The sequence below is a fragment of the Gallus gallus genome, chromosome 7, assembly GCF_016699485.2.
Source record: "Gallus gallus isolate bGalGal1 chromosome 7, bGalGal1.mat.broiler.GRCg7b, whole genome shotgun sequence".
NCBI lineage: Eukaryota > Metazoa > Chordata > Aves > Galliformes > Phasianidae > Gallus > Gallus gallus.
The window spans coordinates 25,009,237-25,023,954 of NC_052538.1; the positions used below are offsets into that span (position 1 = coordinate 25,009,237).

Sequence of the window (14,718 nt, forward strand, 5' to 3'; positions counted from 1 at the left end):
ATTTTAAGACGTTATGGGGTCATTGTTTTCTGTTTGTAAACTTACAAAATAGGGAGTCTTTTGTTCACTGTTGCTGGTGGCATGACTTCATTGTACAAAGGAACTAAATTTTGATGTGGGAAGATGCCTTACTCAGGCAGTCAGAAGTGGAAGAGAATCAGAATTGCCTTAATAGTTGTATGTATTTGCCCTCTTTGTGCTGTCTCTATTGCAAAGAATGTTCTCTTAGCCATTAACTCAATATTTGAATGTTTAATCTCTGATAACAGCCTTTGACTGTACACGTGTACTTCTGTTAGAGTAAGTAATGGTGAGTGTCTGACTGAATGAGAACAGTTTTACCACTCTGGCCCCAGTAAGGTGTTGGAATGATGAAAAAATTTGGCTGCAAGTATGCTGTTGCTGTAGATACTGGGGGAAAAGAAAATCCTTACAAGCAGGGAGCATCATCTGCACTTTTTATCTGCTTGAACTTTTTTTGAGCTGAGAATTGTCTTTTGACATGGTTACCCACTGAGGAACTCTGGAGTTCAAATTTGTGAGGTTTTGCTGTATCTATGTAAAGGACAGTTATGAATCAGCTAAAAGCTATGTAATATATACTGCACTCTAAACTTGGCAATTTCCTGCAAAGAAGTGGGATGAGAAAGGGCCAGTACTTGGTTTTGAGGAGCATTTGCTTCATTTTAGAAATTCTTATTCAGTAGATGGCACTCTTCCCTTTGAATCAAAGCTAAACAAGTGCTGCTGGAGTTGTTTGTCTTTTATAATATATACTCTGGTTAAAATTGAAACCCGTGGATAGTACCGAATGGTGTGTTCTCAAGCTTTTTTGTTTAGTTAATAAAATACTTGACTTTCCTGTATTCTCTAATTGCACTTTTCACTTGCTTTTAGATAGAGCAATACATCACAGTTACCTTTCAGGCTGATTAGTGAAGAGTGGATGACTGATAAATGTCTGATTTGTATGTTGATCTGTCACAGAGTGGACTGAATTTAATGATGTACTGTAACAAATACACCTTTGAAAAGCTCTCAATAGATCTACTTTTCCCTCTTGGTCTTCTCTGAATTTTCTGTTATGAAGATTTTTAGTATTTTAAAGGATGAAAAGAGCAAGAAATGTGAAGTGTTTGTACAAAAAAGCATGATTCAAAAAGCTTAAGCTGAGAACATTGTCCTTAATTCCTTGTCTACTAAACGTTTAAGTTTCAGGCTGAAATACCATTCAGCCCCTCTGAATTCATACAGAAGGTAACTGTTGCATTTAAGGTTTTCCATGTGTGACATGGGTTTTGTTCCTGGATCCTCCCTTTCTCATTCTGAGCGTGTTTTTCTCAAAATAATTGCATTACTGAACAGCTTTTTAACCTCTCAAGCAGCAGGTTTGCTTCGGTTGCTTCAGGTTTTGAGAGTTCTTTTTGGTGTCTTTTTCCTTTTGATATGAAACTATAAGCATATGTGCTTTGCAGTCAGCATTTTCTTAAGAATGAGGTGGCCACTTAAAAGCAACAGTAATTATTTTTTTTTATTATTATTACCACATAAGAAGACTTATCAAAGATCAGTTATGATCTTTAGAAAGAATACTGGATGTTTTTTCTAAAGCTGTCTACATTAACCCCATTTCCCTCTATTTGAGCTAGTACTCTCTAAGCAAACTTTTAAATTCTTTTGTTGTACGAAAATGATGCTTAAACTGAGATGTTATTTGAGTGATCTATTTGTTCTGAGATGGGAAGTGGTGACTGCCATGAGCAGCATTCAGCTGGCCTTCATATACCCAGCAGAATATAAAGAGCACAAAGTATGTAAATAAAATTTCCCAACATCCATTTGAATAAATCAAGCTTTTTTAACCTACAGTTTCCAGGCTTATCTCTTTTTCCTCAGGATTTTAATTAAAATTACCTGATGTAGTATTTATGGATTTATTATTTTTTTTAACCATAAAAACGTTTTAAAATCAATTTTAAAATGGAGTTGTTATTGCAAAGGAAGTAGTATGTGATACGAGAATACTTCTATTGGGGGCAGCTACGCAATTTCATGCTGCACTAACTGCAGCATTTAGAAGACTATTGTTGCAGTTGTTTAAATTTTTTTAATCTCCATTACAGCTATTTTCTTGGCCTCATTTGTTGCAGGACGTTTGCAATCCATAAAAACCCCTCAGAATTCCCAGGAGCATAATAAAAGTGAAAGTAGATAATAGATGTGAAAGAGTTCAATCAAGTCATGAATTGAGTGATTCCTTAAAGAACATTGCTCTCTATCTAAAGGTCCTTGCAAATATTCTGATTTTATTCAGCTCCTGTGGGATCTGTTGGATATGAGAGGAGGTTGTTGGTATGTGTTGTGTGGTAGTTTGTGGGCATCTCAGTTGGTCTACATTTCTAAACTCTTTATCATGAACTTACAATCTCTATTTCCAGCAATCCAATCTAATGGTTTCAACCATCCATTTATTCGACGCATTTAAATTCCTCTTTCTTTAAACTTCACGTCATTTTGTGGCATCTCTGCAGATCTGTGTGTAGTTTCAGTCTCTTTGTCTGAAGCTGCAGTCACCAGTTTTGCTGAGAAATTCATTCCCCGTGCTCCTTGTCAAGATACAAAGGAAAGCCGTGGCTCTACGTTATATTTTTGGGGGGACAGAAATGATTTAAGATTTCAACTTGTGTTCCCCAAGTCACATTCTCTGTGCTACCTCATGTGAGAGTATAGCACTTCAGCTATGGGACCCAGAACCAGATGTTGTCTTTGAAAGCATGAGCTTTGTTTATTTAGCATTAGCCAATACCATTTGTCATGCATTTTTTAGTTGTGTTACATAATTTCATCCCACCTGCTGTTTTATTGTATTTGATGTAGTATTGCAGCTCCAAAGACTATTTCTGGTTTTTGGGGGCAGGTGAAGTTTTTGGTTTCTGTCCCTTCTCAGATAGGCAGGACTTCTTCCGATGTTTTTAGGCGTGTCTCTGTAGATAAACCAGAATTAACATGAAATTTGACAGCAGCTTTCTCTGCTGGGTAGCAGCCCCTTGTAACGGGGCTCAGTGGAGGCATCCAGAGTGAGCAGACAAATGCAGAATTTAACCTTTCGAAGTTTATTAAAGCATTTCAAAAGTCTTTTTTCTGGCTTCTTTCCCTTCTCCCATCTCCTGATCTGCACAGTGTTTTAAGGAAGTCATTGGAATATTGTAAGGAGTGAGTAATAGAGGAGAAATTTGCAGGAATATTTTGCAATGTGTCTTAAATGTTAATTTAAAAACCTCAAAACTTATTGTTAGATTTCTAGTGTCAGTAAGGGAACTAGTATCAAAAAGCCACAGCACTGAGAAGTGTAGTGCTGCACTGTGGTAACTTTTTCTTTGAAATTTCTGCAAAGACAGGAAATAGAGGCAACAAACATGAGTGGGTGGGACTCTGAGGTTAGAGCTGTTAATAAAATAATTGAAACGAACCTTTGCTGATAAACGTTGCAGTTGTTTGTCATGGTATTGATATAATTTCTGTGAGATCAGACCCTCTCCACAATAAAAAGGTGAGTTTTCCTAACATTGGATTAATTTCATAAGGAAGCAATTGATGCTTTTCTCATTTCAAATGTATACTTGTCTCTTGCATAGATTGAGGAAGTTTATTCAACTTGTAGTTACAGACTGAAGGTACAGTGGGGTTGTTTTTGAAGCAGTCAGAAATGATGTTTCGGGGGGGAAACATGTTTCTTCCTTCTCCCCATACTTCTATGTCTTTCTTCGTAGTTTATTTTCTATATTATTCAGGAAATAAAAGTGCCTTTTAATGCTTGTGTGCATTTAGAAACAAAACCAAAACAAGAACGACACAAAACTTCCCTGTAGTTCACTGTTTGTTTGTTTTTTTTCACTGAAGATGAATAAGGTTCCATAAGTGCCTTTACATGTCTGTCAGAAAATACTGTATTTTCAGCCCTGGGTTTACTGAGTTATATTATGTTCTTCTGCATTCTCCCCTTGATAGTTCCCTAATCGGTAGGATTTACCTCTTAGTGGAGCTGTCTTTTGGTGCTAGTGTGCTGCCTACAAACCTACGTTGCAAAAGTCTAGCTAATTATAGCCTTTAATTAGTAAAAGATTAATGAACTGATAATATTAGATATGACTTTCAATTTTGCTGGTTTCGTTTTAACTGTTCAGATTTTGAAAGTGGTTTGAGTTGCTCACATTTGGAGCGAATTATGTAAATGAGAATGTTGGTTTAATTGACTTGATGTTGAACTAATTACTTCTGGATCAAATTAATACTGCTTAAGTACAGTGATGCATTCAAAGTATCTGAATGTCTTATTCCCCAGGAAATAAGTAGTTTGCCTGTTTTCAACTGTCAGCATACTGCTAGATATTTTTTTAGATGTAATAAGACCTAACTCAGTAGAATTCAGAACAGCCTACATTGATTAACTCCCTGTAATTGGTCAGCTGTTACTTACCAAGTGTTAAGAGCAGCGAAACAGCATGCAGTACATGTTCAGAGCTGCATAGGGGCAGAGGGAAGGTATAAAATAATATTAAAAAAAAGAAAAAAGTCCTTAAGAACTCTTCACACACAAATGCGTACTGCTTTAGTTCCAAACAGCGTTGGCATTAATAAGATGTGTGTTTCTGTGTGTGAAGCTAGATTATTCAACATGATATTTGGTTGCTTTTTGGTTTAGACTCTCGGTAATTCTGAGGATAGTCTACTTAAATTCAATGCAGGCCAACAACTTAAGTTCTATGAGAAGTAAAAATGTAATCATAACTGAAGTTCCTGTTTTCAGTAAGATATAGTTTTGTGTGTCAGTAGTTCCTTATTTTCTCAAGGTTCCTTCTTTCTGGATTTGCACTTTCAGTAAATCTGGAAGGTGATAAAGTTAAGATGAAGATAAAGAGGAACAGTTACTGTTATCCAGAGGACAAGAAAGGCAGACCTTATTTTTTGGTACGGGTGTATGGAGTGGGGGAAGAAATGATGGAGGGCATTATGCTGATACAGTAAGATGTTGTCACCTTATGCTGAGTTGGAGAGTAGGGGAAAATACGGTGATTATAAATATATAAAGGTGAATGAATTGATCAGAACACAAAGGATTTGTGAAATTAAGGTATATTTTGAATAAAAGGAGTTTGGGTAATAGCTGAGAAATTGAGTTGCACAGAACTATCAGAGCAGTAGAAGTAAATGCAAGGACATCTATTTATGGATTGTTTAAAAGAATTTTTGGTGTTGGCTGAATAATTCAGATATGTTTAGTTATAGGATCACTAAACCATCAAATGTGATGCCACTAAGAAAAAGGTGGCCACAATTCTTGGATGATTCATTTGGCAGTGCGTGGTATAAAAGGGAGATGTTCTATTTCATGAGGTTTTGCTCATATGGTCTCATCTGTGCTCAGGAAATGTAAGGACCAGCAGAAGAGGAGAGTATGTGTTCTGGTACGATCAGAGAATGAGAAGAAAGGTTTTCTTTCTTACAAGAAATACTGGGGATAACAACATTTAACCTGAAGGATGTTTCTGGTACATAACCAAACGGAGCCCAAAAGTTGCCCAGAAATAACTTGAAAGGGAATGATTGTATCTACTTTGTTGTTGTCAGAGCTTGTTCTGGAAGGAAGAATGTCACCTAGCTGAGAATCCCTGAGCAGTGGGCAAAGCCCAGCAGCTTGGTTGCTGTGTTGATGATTACCCTGCTTTCTGTTCTTTACAGTCATTGCAGTCATTGGGAGGTGTTTGTTTTCTTTTCTTTTTGGACAAATATTTCCACTATTTTATTTTTCTGACAGGAAGGAACAGTTTTGTTACTTAGAGCTTTTCCAATTCTCACGTTCATACCTTTCAGTGAATATTCTGTTTGTGTCAGATTCTCTTTGAGGCACTGGAATTGCCTTGTAAAGTTTTAACAGATCCCTTTGTCACCTTGCCTGCCTCCATCTCAGCCAGCAGTATTGTGTGACTATTTCACTGGTGCTCTTGTACAAAGCAGACAAAATGAAATACAGTGTTGAGGAAAATAAAGCACCACATATCTAAATATAGTCTTGCATTATTACATTTCCTTTCTTTCATATAATTCTGGTTTCCTGTGATTGAATATGCAGAGTTTCGCTGTGGGGGAATTTATATAATCTTGTTCTTACCTCTTAAAATTTCTGATCGATTATTTCACTTTCTTCTTCCAAGATCCCCCAGTAAACCCTTGGCACGGAAATTAATGAGTGGGATGGACTGGGAAGTAGTGAGTAGGAACTCACTGTCTGACGATAGGTTAGAAACCCAAAGCCTTCCATCACGGTCTCCACCTGGAACCCCAAATCAGTGAGTAGCATCATATCTCTCCCTGAAAGTGACTGTCTTCCTCTAAAGTGAGGGACAGACTTGTGTAATGAAAGGAATAATGCTTTATGGAGATTAAAAGAACGTCACAAAACTGTGTGCTGAATAGCTCTTTGGAACATTTAACTCTACATGAAAAACTGTCTGTGGGGTGAATTTTAAGTACCTTTCACTCAACCTATAAAATGTGTAAAATATAGCATGCTACTCTGAGAGCTTGAGTTTTATCAAACATAGTTAAAACTAAATTATTCATTGGGCTGAGGAAAAAAAAAATCTGTACTATATTCTCGAAGTAATTGGCTTGTAAAGTTTTTGGGGAAATTACTTGATCAGATACACTTGCAGATTTATTTCCATCAGTTTTTTCCTTTTCTTTTATTCCTTTCAAAGCTCACTTCTCACATGTTAGAGCTTTCTGGCTCGTGTTCAGGAAAAAAAAATCCTTATTTCTTTTGGAAAATAACCATATATGTATGTGTGTCTATATATATATAAAATGCTTGTGATTCTTTCTAGTAGTCAGTGTGGGTGATGAAATACTCCTCTTAATGAAAGAACTTAATGAACTCTCACTGAGTGGACTGTCCATAGCCTGTTCATTGTAAGCATTATCTTTCAGAGCCATTTAGTAGTATTTATGAAAATCATTTTTGAACACTTTCAGCAGGACAGTTATGAAGCATAATACGTTTAACTGACAACATAAATGTTTCAGTGTTTCTTTTCTTTGAAACTTGAAGTTATTTCATAGAATTATATATATGAATGTATGCTCACACTGAGAAGTGTTATTCTAGCTTCCCCTAACTTATTCTTTTGTGTTGGAGTAAGAAGTGTAGGTTAATAGTTCAATTATTTTCACATTGCACTATTTTTCCCTTTTAGTCGCAACTCCGCCTTCACTCAAGAAGGAGCTCGGTTACGACCCTCCTCAGTTGGACATTTAGTGGACCATGTAGTTCACACTTCACCAAGTGAAGTGTTTGTGAACCACAGATCTCCATCTTCCACCCAGGCTAACAGCATAATACTGGAATCATCACCGTAAGTTCTGTTGATTGCCATAGATCTTTGCCATAAGGAGAATTTGGGTTGGGGGAGAGATAGAAAATCTGATAATAAGGTGCCTGTTGTTAGGGATTATTGGTGTAAGCCATATGAAAAATGAAATGATTCAGGAGTGAAGACCTCTATCTGACATAACAATGGAGGGTTGTCATACCTTTCCCCTTGCCATACGTTTGCCCGTGCTGTAATGTGGCTATCAGTGTTTGGATGTGGATGCAAAAGTTGGCTTTGGTAGAACCTGAAGTATGCTGTTCTGTGATACAAGCTTTGAGTTCCATGAGTTTGGAAATCTTGTTTTGTCAAGGCATACAAGTCTGAGCTCCACAAGTTAGCCAAAATGCCTTCTTAGTATCCCAGCATTCTGAGGGTCTCAGTATACTTTGTTACATTGCGTATAATATACTGATCTTATATTGCCTATTGCTACAGAATATCTGTTTTTAAGATTGTGCTGTTTTCTGCTTTTTCCTGGTAAGCTGAATATGCACTGTTTAGTAATGGTCAAAATACAGAATTGTATGTTAAACTCAGAAGTGTAATTCAGATCTTCCTTTTTTCATGCAGCAGCTTTTCCTGATGGAAAAGTTGCTATCAGACTGACTATAAATTCATTTGTAGTAAAAATAAATTATTATACCAGGTTACAAATTAAAGCTTTCCTTTATAATAATTCTATACTTGAAGGAAAGGAATCTTGTGGGAAAGAACATTTTTCAAGCAAACAAAAAAAAGTTGCTCAAAGGTTTGAAATACTCAGAGAAAGGTAGCAGCCGGAGGAGAGGTGAGCTGGGGAAGAGAGATGCATGCTATAGACTGTATGAATGCTGCTGCTGTATCTCATATGTGCATATTCATATAATTCTGAGTTTATCTTTCTCATTTTGTATAATCTCTGTAAGAAAGGATATTGTGCAGGTTGTTTTAAAACCATTTGAGAAGTACAAACCAACGCATACACAACTACGTATTTTTAATAAAAGAAAACTGCACCTCAGGAAAAAATAATCTGGGAGCATATTCAGGGCTTTTAGAACCTTCATTGGACCATGCCTTCCTTTTCAACAGCTTTGCATAACTTTGGGCAGTGGGATGGAATAAAAATTTTGTTAAGGTTTTGTAAAATAAGGCAACATTTTTTTTATAAGGTGCAATAATTATGACTTTGGCCATCGTTTGTTTGCTGTGGAAAAAATATTTTAATGTAATACCAGAAATTTGCCTTTTCTTGGTGGGATTTTGAAACCTGCTTGTGTGATGAGGGAGTCTCAAAAACTGGAACACTTGTAAATCTGGTTTCATGCTTGAATTTGGCTGTACTGAAGCCATGCTGTCACATCCATTCCCTTCTAAGACAATCAAGTTAGTTAAGAGAAAATCCTGAGTGGTAGAGTTACACAGCAAAATAAGCAAAATTCCCAAATGCTTCTTTGTTCATATGCCTTTATTCTAAATTAAGTTGTAAAATGTGTTCCTGAATGTCCTTTGGATTTGTTCATTTAATACCTGACTTCTTGTGCGAGTCGCCATAGAAATGAGTCTTAAAAAGAGAGGAAGTGTTTCTGCAAATTAGTTATGCAGCTACGGGTGTTCTTTTTCATGGTTTGCACTTTTATTCCCTAATAGAAAAGAGTATTGCTTTTTCTATTCAAAAGTTCGAAAGTGGAATTTAATCTCCCACTGTAATTACTTAGCATGAGATATTTTTTTAGAATAAGGATATTGACTGTCCAAATACAAATCCTCAAAGAGTCTTCTGAAAGTTTCAGGTGATGGTGTTGATTAAAGCTTTTATATTTATGAATAAAAGTAGTAGAGTAATGAAATGTATGTTACCCATATAATTAGAAGTGATATTGTTTCAGAGTCCAAAAATCGACTACTTAAACATTTTGGCCCTTCTGATTTAGAAGGTTCAAGCAGTCCATCTGCCAAGTTATTGGGAATTCATTTATGTAGATCAAATTTATATACAAAAGAAAGAAAGAGGAGCTAACCCGATGGTCAATATAGTGATCTCATGAAATTTGGAGTCAATATAGCAAAAGAAATTAGAGATCCAATGCATATTGGGAGATTTTTACTTAGATAATCCAATCTTTAATTCTGCCTTTTTGTCCTCAACTGCATGTGTTATTCAGAACTAAACTGAGATCTTTCTGCTCATAGCATACTGAGTTAATTATAACCTTAACTTTGAAAGGTGCATGATATATAGCTTAATAACCTCATGGGTATAGGTACGAAGTGTTTGCTTAATATATTAAAAGGTCAGACCGGATATCTGTAATAAAAATACACAGAGGTTGTCAGTGTGAGGTTTTATGGGTTATTTTATTATTATGTAAATGGATGAATGCAGTAACAGAGAGCTGCTTTGCCTGCCAAGCAGGCTGCTTTCGTGGCCATTGTCTGAGCATTCATAAGCAGATTCAAAGCTGACTGGGCAAATACAAAGCAGTGAAGTTTTTGCCCAAGGCTTGATTGTTAGTTCTCACAATTCATTATGCTAATACGTTACAGCTCTTGTCTTGCCCCTACTAAAATGCTCATCTGGGGAACTTTTCAAATCTTTTCTATAAGTTTGTATTTTCTTTGGGAATTTATTTGTGTTTGCTGACATACGTACGGGCGTCTAGTCAAACATAGGGTTCTATCTTTTACTTTCATCTAGATGCTTTTGTGTCTTTACAAAGGTTTTCTATTCCTTTTTCATTCCGTTTAGAACTCTCAGGAGTAATTGTTTTCAGGCAGATATGTAACTATGTTGCCCTTGTCTTGAAAAGGATGAATAACCTGTGCCTCCCGGACCTGAATGTATAAATACATGGGCAGCTGAAAAGCTCTGGGTGACCTTTGCAAGTGAATGTCTAAATAATTTATAGCAGCCTTGAAAAATTCATTTTGCAGATGTTGACAATCAGTTTATTGGAAAGAGAAAAATATGTCTTGAGAAAAGATACTCATTCGGGAAAAAACAAAAAACAACAACAAAAAAACCCCAACTTTTTAGTCAATTCCCCAAGATAGCTGTGTCACAAAATACATTTATTTTCTACAAGTTGAAATTAAGCAAAAACATCTAACACGATATTAAGATTTTTTTTCTGAAAGAACTCTGTTTTCTAAAAAATAACCTAAATTTTTAACAAATGCAATGGAAAATGGATGTATTTTTTATAGTGAAATGTTCCTTATCCCACTGCATTGTCATTCATCTTGGAAAGACGTTCATTCCTTACTTTAAATCTCTGAGACAAGCTTGATCTTATTTTTCATTTTTGCTTTTGAAAACATGTAACTGGAGTCTTTCTTTCATTGCACAGAGACATGTTCTGCAGCATGGAATTTCATGCTTTACTGCCTTAGGTTTTACTACTTGCAGCAACTTGAAATGCAGTACTCTCTTCTAATGGGTCTCTTTCTGCTACCAGTTTAGTGCAGCAAGCCCGGTAGTAACTATGGCAGCACTCCTCACACGCCAGGGCTCTCAGGTATGAGTTAGTCCTACAGCTTGCTGATGAGGAAGGAACAGTGTCCCATGTATGGCCTGTGGGAGTGTCATTCCTTCTGTCCACCTGGGGATTAGTCAGTTCACCTTGTTGAACCAGCAGCAAGCTACCCAGGTTTATCCAGAAAGTCACTGTTTCTGCTTGTTTGGTAAGCTGGGTTGGCCCAAAGGAGGAGCACTGGAGCAATTCAGGGGAGGGGGCATGAGGAGCAGATGGAAGAGGGGCAGCACCCGCTTTTGGTGGTAGCGTTCTCATAGGTTTAGCTGTAACCTATAACTTCATTCCTTGTGGTTTTTGGATTTGCCACTAGTATCAGTGGGCTGTTGTCATAAGCAGTGAAATTACATAATATCTTTTAATGTGGTTCATGGGGAGGAAGGCATGTATCCGTGTTGGTAGTTAGAAACTGGCATTCAGATGAGGTTAATGGGAGCTATGTGCTAACTGCCCTTTTGAGCCTCTAAAAACGTCCAATGCCATGTAATGAAAGATGAATCATATATTTATGTAATACAAATTATACAGTTAAGCTTTTATTTCAAAGAAACTATAAAGGAAATTATCCATATTGCATGTAAACACAGGACTTTTTTGTTAATTTACAGTACAGTGCTTGCAGAGCTAAACAGAAATAGAAGTTTCTGCCATTTCATCTTCAGTAATGGTTTTAAAACTCACTGAAAAATGCTTACTGCAAATGCTATTACAAATATTAAAATACTGCACATGTTTTAAAGGGGAATGCGTTCAAGAGAGGAATAAAACCAAATATCCCACAAAATGTGTGTATATGTAATTTTAAATTGAAAAACAACACTGTTTTTTCTAGTCAGCTTTTCAAAGAACTGTAGGTGGACAACTGAATTGTTTTGAATTTTCACTCCTATTTCTAGATCAAAGGCCAAAAACTATTGTGGGAGCACTTCATTCTAATGCTGTTGTCTGTTTTTAAGATGTAACTTTCAGTCATTAATTTGTTTTTTAAAAAAATCTTATTGGGGAAACCACTTTAAGTGTGATGTATTTTTAGGTATGTATTTTTTAGCTGGAGCGTACAGCATAAATACGGTGAATGTTATAGTCTGTAAACACAAAAGGTGCTAGAACCTTAGGTGTTTAAAAAAAAACACAAAACAAAACAAACAACAGCCACATAAAAGTGAAACTTACTGGTTCAGTTGCTTACGGTTGCTTTTCAAGAAAAAAGTCACTAACGTTGCCAAACCCACACTTGCAATCTATTCTACTACAGCAGCAAATTTTTGAGATTCTAAACACATAGACATGTTTTCAGGTCTCCAACTCGTAGTTTCTCCAAGCAGTTTATTTAGTTTACTTGGAATCCTTAAAGCACTGTCAGTATCTAATAATTGTTCCACTTCATACTTTTTGTATTGTGGTGTTTAGATCTCAAGAAACTCCTATAGATGGGCAGCCTCCTGCATTACCACCCAAACAATTTAAAAAGAACAGTTGGAACCAAATTCATCATTCACACTCACAGCAAGAACTGGATAACCACATCAATGAAACATTTGATGTTCCTGCATCTCCTGAAAAGTCCACAGTAAGTTTTTTTTAGATCCAGTTTAATTATTCTCCTTTTTATCTGAGTGATTCCACTCCTTGTAAGCTTGATTCTGATTTCAGGGATGTGCCACATTTGTGCATTACATTGCAGCATTTCATAGAGTTGAAGAATGGTTTGGGTTGGAAGAGTTCCAACCCCCATTTTATGTACCATCTCTTTGCTAGCTGCTACCATTTTTCACCTGCTGGAGTAGTCCTTTGTTGTCACAAAATGACTCCGTTGGGATGGGTATGCAAAACATTTTATTATAATGCCCAAATTTTCTCTACTTATAAATGCTTCTACTATTTTATTTATTTGAGAAGTTGCTGTCAGTTTTAAAGAAGACATTGAAGTTAACTACTGCTAGTCTGAAAAATTATTTAATCTAGCTTTCATCAAAAAGCTGACACTGAAACTTCCTACCAGCTTCTGGAGTAGTTTTGTTAGGAGAGGATTTCTGAATCTGTGGTAGTATTTCTGATCAGCATTTGCAAAAAAGTAATACATTACCATGGCACTAAGGGCAAGGAATGGGAAGATCTAAGCAAATGTTCTTTTTTTCTTACTTGAGCTAGATGACTAAGGTGGTCAGTTGGTTATTGTCTGTCTAACCATTTCTGGGATTTTTTTTAGTACTTTTTTTCCTAACACAAGTTTTCAAGTGGCACTTGGTTTTATACTGCTATGGAACAAGGAACATTTTGCAGTATGGGAAAACTGTTTAGCATTCAGATGTACCAACCTTACACATTCACAATTATGCCAGCTCTCAAAATTGGTATTTTAGAAATGCCTTTAGTTTGTTTTCAATTGTATTCTGAGCTCTAATCCTAGGGTGTTCTCTCAGGCCTTGTTATATAGTTCAGATTCCCTTAAAATCCATACTTAATTTCATATCCGGAGTTTTAATAAAACACACAGAAGTGAAACTTTAAAGTTATGAGCGCTTTTGGAATGTCATGAAAAGTTTTAAATCACAAAATAGTTTCTATCAGTTTTATCTTCTTTTCATGCTTACCTGAGTCATAGTGAAGTTCTGTTTTGAAAAACAACCACTCATCGAGCCATCCGGTATTCAGTTATCTGCACCAAATCGACAAAAATAACTTGCAGTAGTGTTTTTTTGGAACTCCCTTTAGTTCTCACACAGCTGTGTTGGTTTTGCAGAATGAGATTGCTTTTTCCGTATGCCTTGTCACTGTGGTGGTTTGCTAAGGTCCAATGAGTTATATTCCTGCTGCCCTTCTTAAGGCAGCACACTGTTGTAATTGAAGATATAATTTGGTCTGCTGATTGCTTTGTATTTTGGGTCCTAGAGAAGGAGGAAGATGGCACAACTCTTGCATTTTGTAAAATTAGAAAGTTAGGCTTTAGAGCGTGGGGTTTTTTTCCAGCCAGAACGTATTTCAGGTTCCTGTACCACTGAAATCTCTTCTGTTGCTGCATCTCAAATATTTCAAAGTTAAACCTCACCATTTTGACTTCATTAAGCTGTCAGATTTCCTTTGCCTATTTAAATAGGGAGAGCCCATATGTTAGCAGGACAGGTATGGAAATGACAGTTTTTTGTTTTACCAGCAGTCCTTAAGCATCCAGTCTGAGAATATGCAGAAAACAGGTGCGGTCAGGAATCTCTTCAGTCAGACAAGTTGATGATTATATGTAGTGTTCTCTGGATTTTTCATTATAAAATGCTCCACAAAATTGCTTGTTAAAGTGGGAAGTCATTATTCTTTTTTTTTTTTTTAATCTGAGGAATGGAATGACACAAATCTTGCCACAGCTCGGTTCTTGTGCAGAATGAACAATAACCTTCTCCTCAACATCTTATCTTAGGCTGTTACTTTCCTCTCTTCCCCAAATTTGTATCTTTTCGTTGTTATGAATGTGCTGGGGAAGGTGTGGGGTGGTTTTACTTTAATCAAAAGTACAAAATGTGTGAAACCAAGTTGGCTTTTTTGTTGTTGTTTTGAACTTCCATGCCATTTAGGAATACTTGCTTTCCTTTAATAAATAGATGTTTTTCTTCCTTCCTGAATATGAATCTTGCACTTTGTGTAGTCGGTACCATTGCAAATGTCAATGAAGCTTATGTTTTTATGGTTTGAATGTGAAGTATTATTAAAAATACTGGGTGGTATTCAGCTTGTGAAATAAATAGTAATGTGGGACAAACTAAGAATCATTTCAATGACAATAA

General features: G+C 36.2%; 1 protein-coding gene across 5 annotated transcripts in view; it reads left to right on the top strand.

Moving 5' to 3' along the window:
• PTPN4 (protein tyrosine phosphatase, non-receptor type 4) overlaps positions 1–14,718 on the top strand; it is a 100,954-nt gene that overhangs the window by 67,573 nt on the left and 18,663 nt on the right. For all 5 annotated transcript variants that reach the window (XR_005861723.2, XM_040704316.2, XM_046943875.1 and 2 more), the window contains exons 14-16: positions 6,213–6,347; positions 7,254–7,412; positions 12,353–12,512. Coding sequence is in view for 4 of the 5 variants with exons in the window: in XM_040704316.2 (XP_040560250.1) it covers positions 6,213–6,347; positions 7,254–7,412; positions 12,353–12,512 (454 nt within the window). In the remaining variant the exon portion in view is untranslated. The remainder of the gene's footprint in view (positions 1–6,212; positions 6,348–7,253; positions 7,413–12,352; positions 12,513–14,718) is intronic.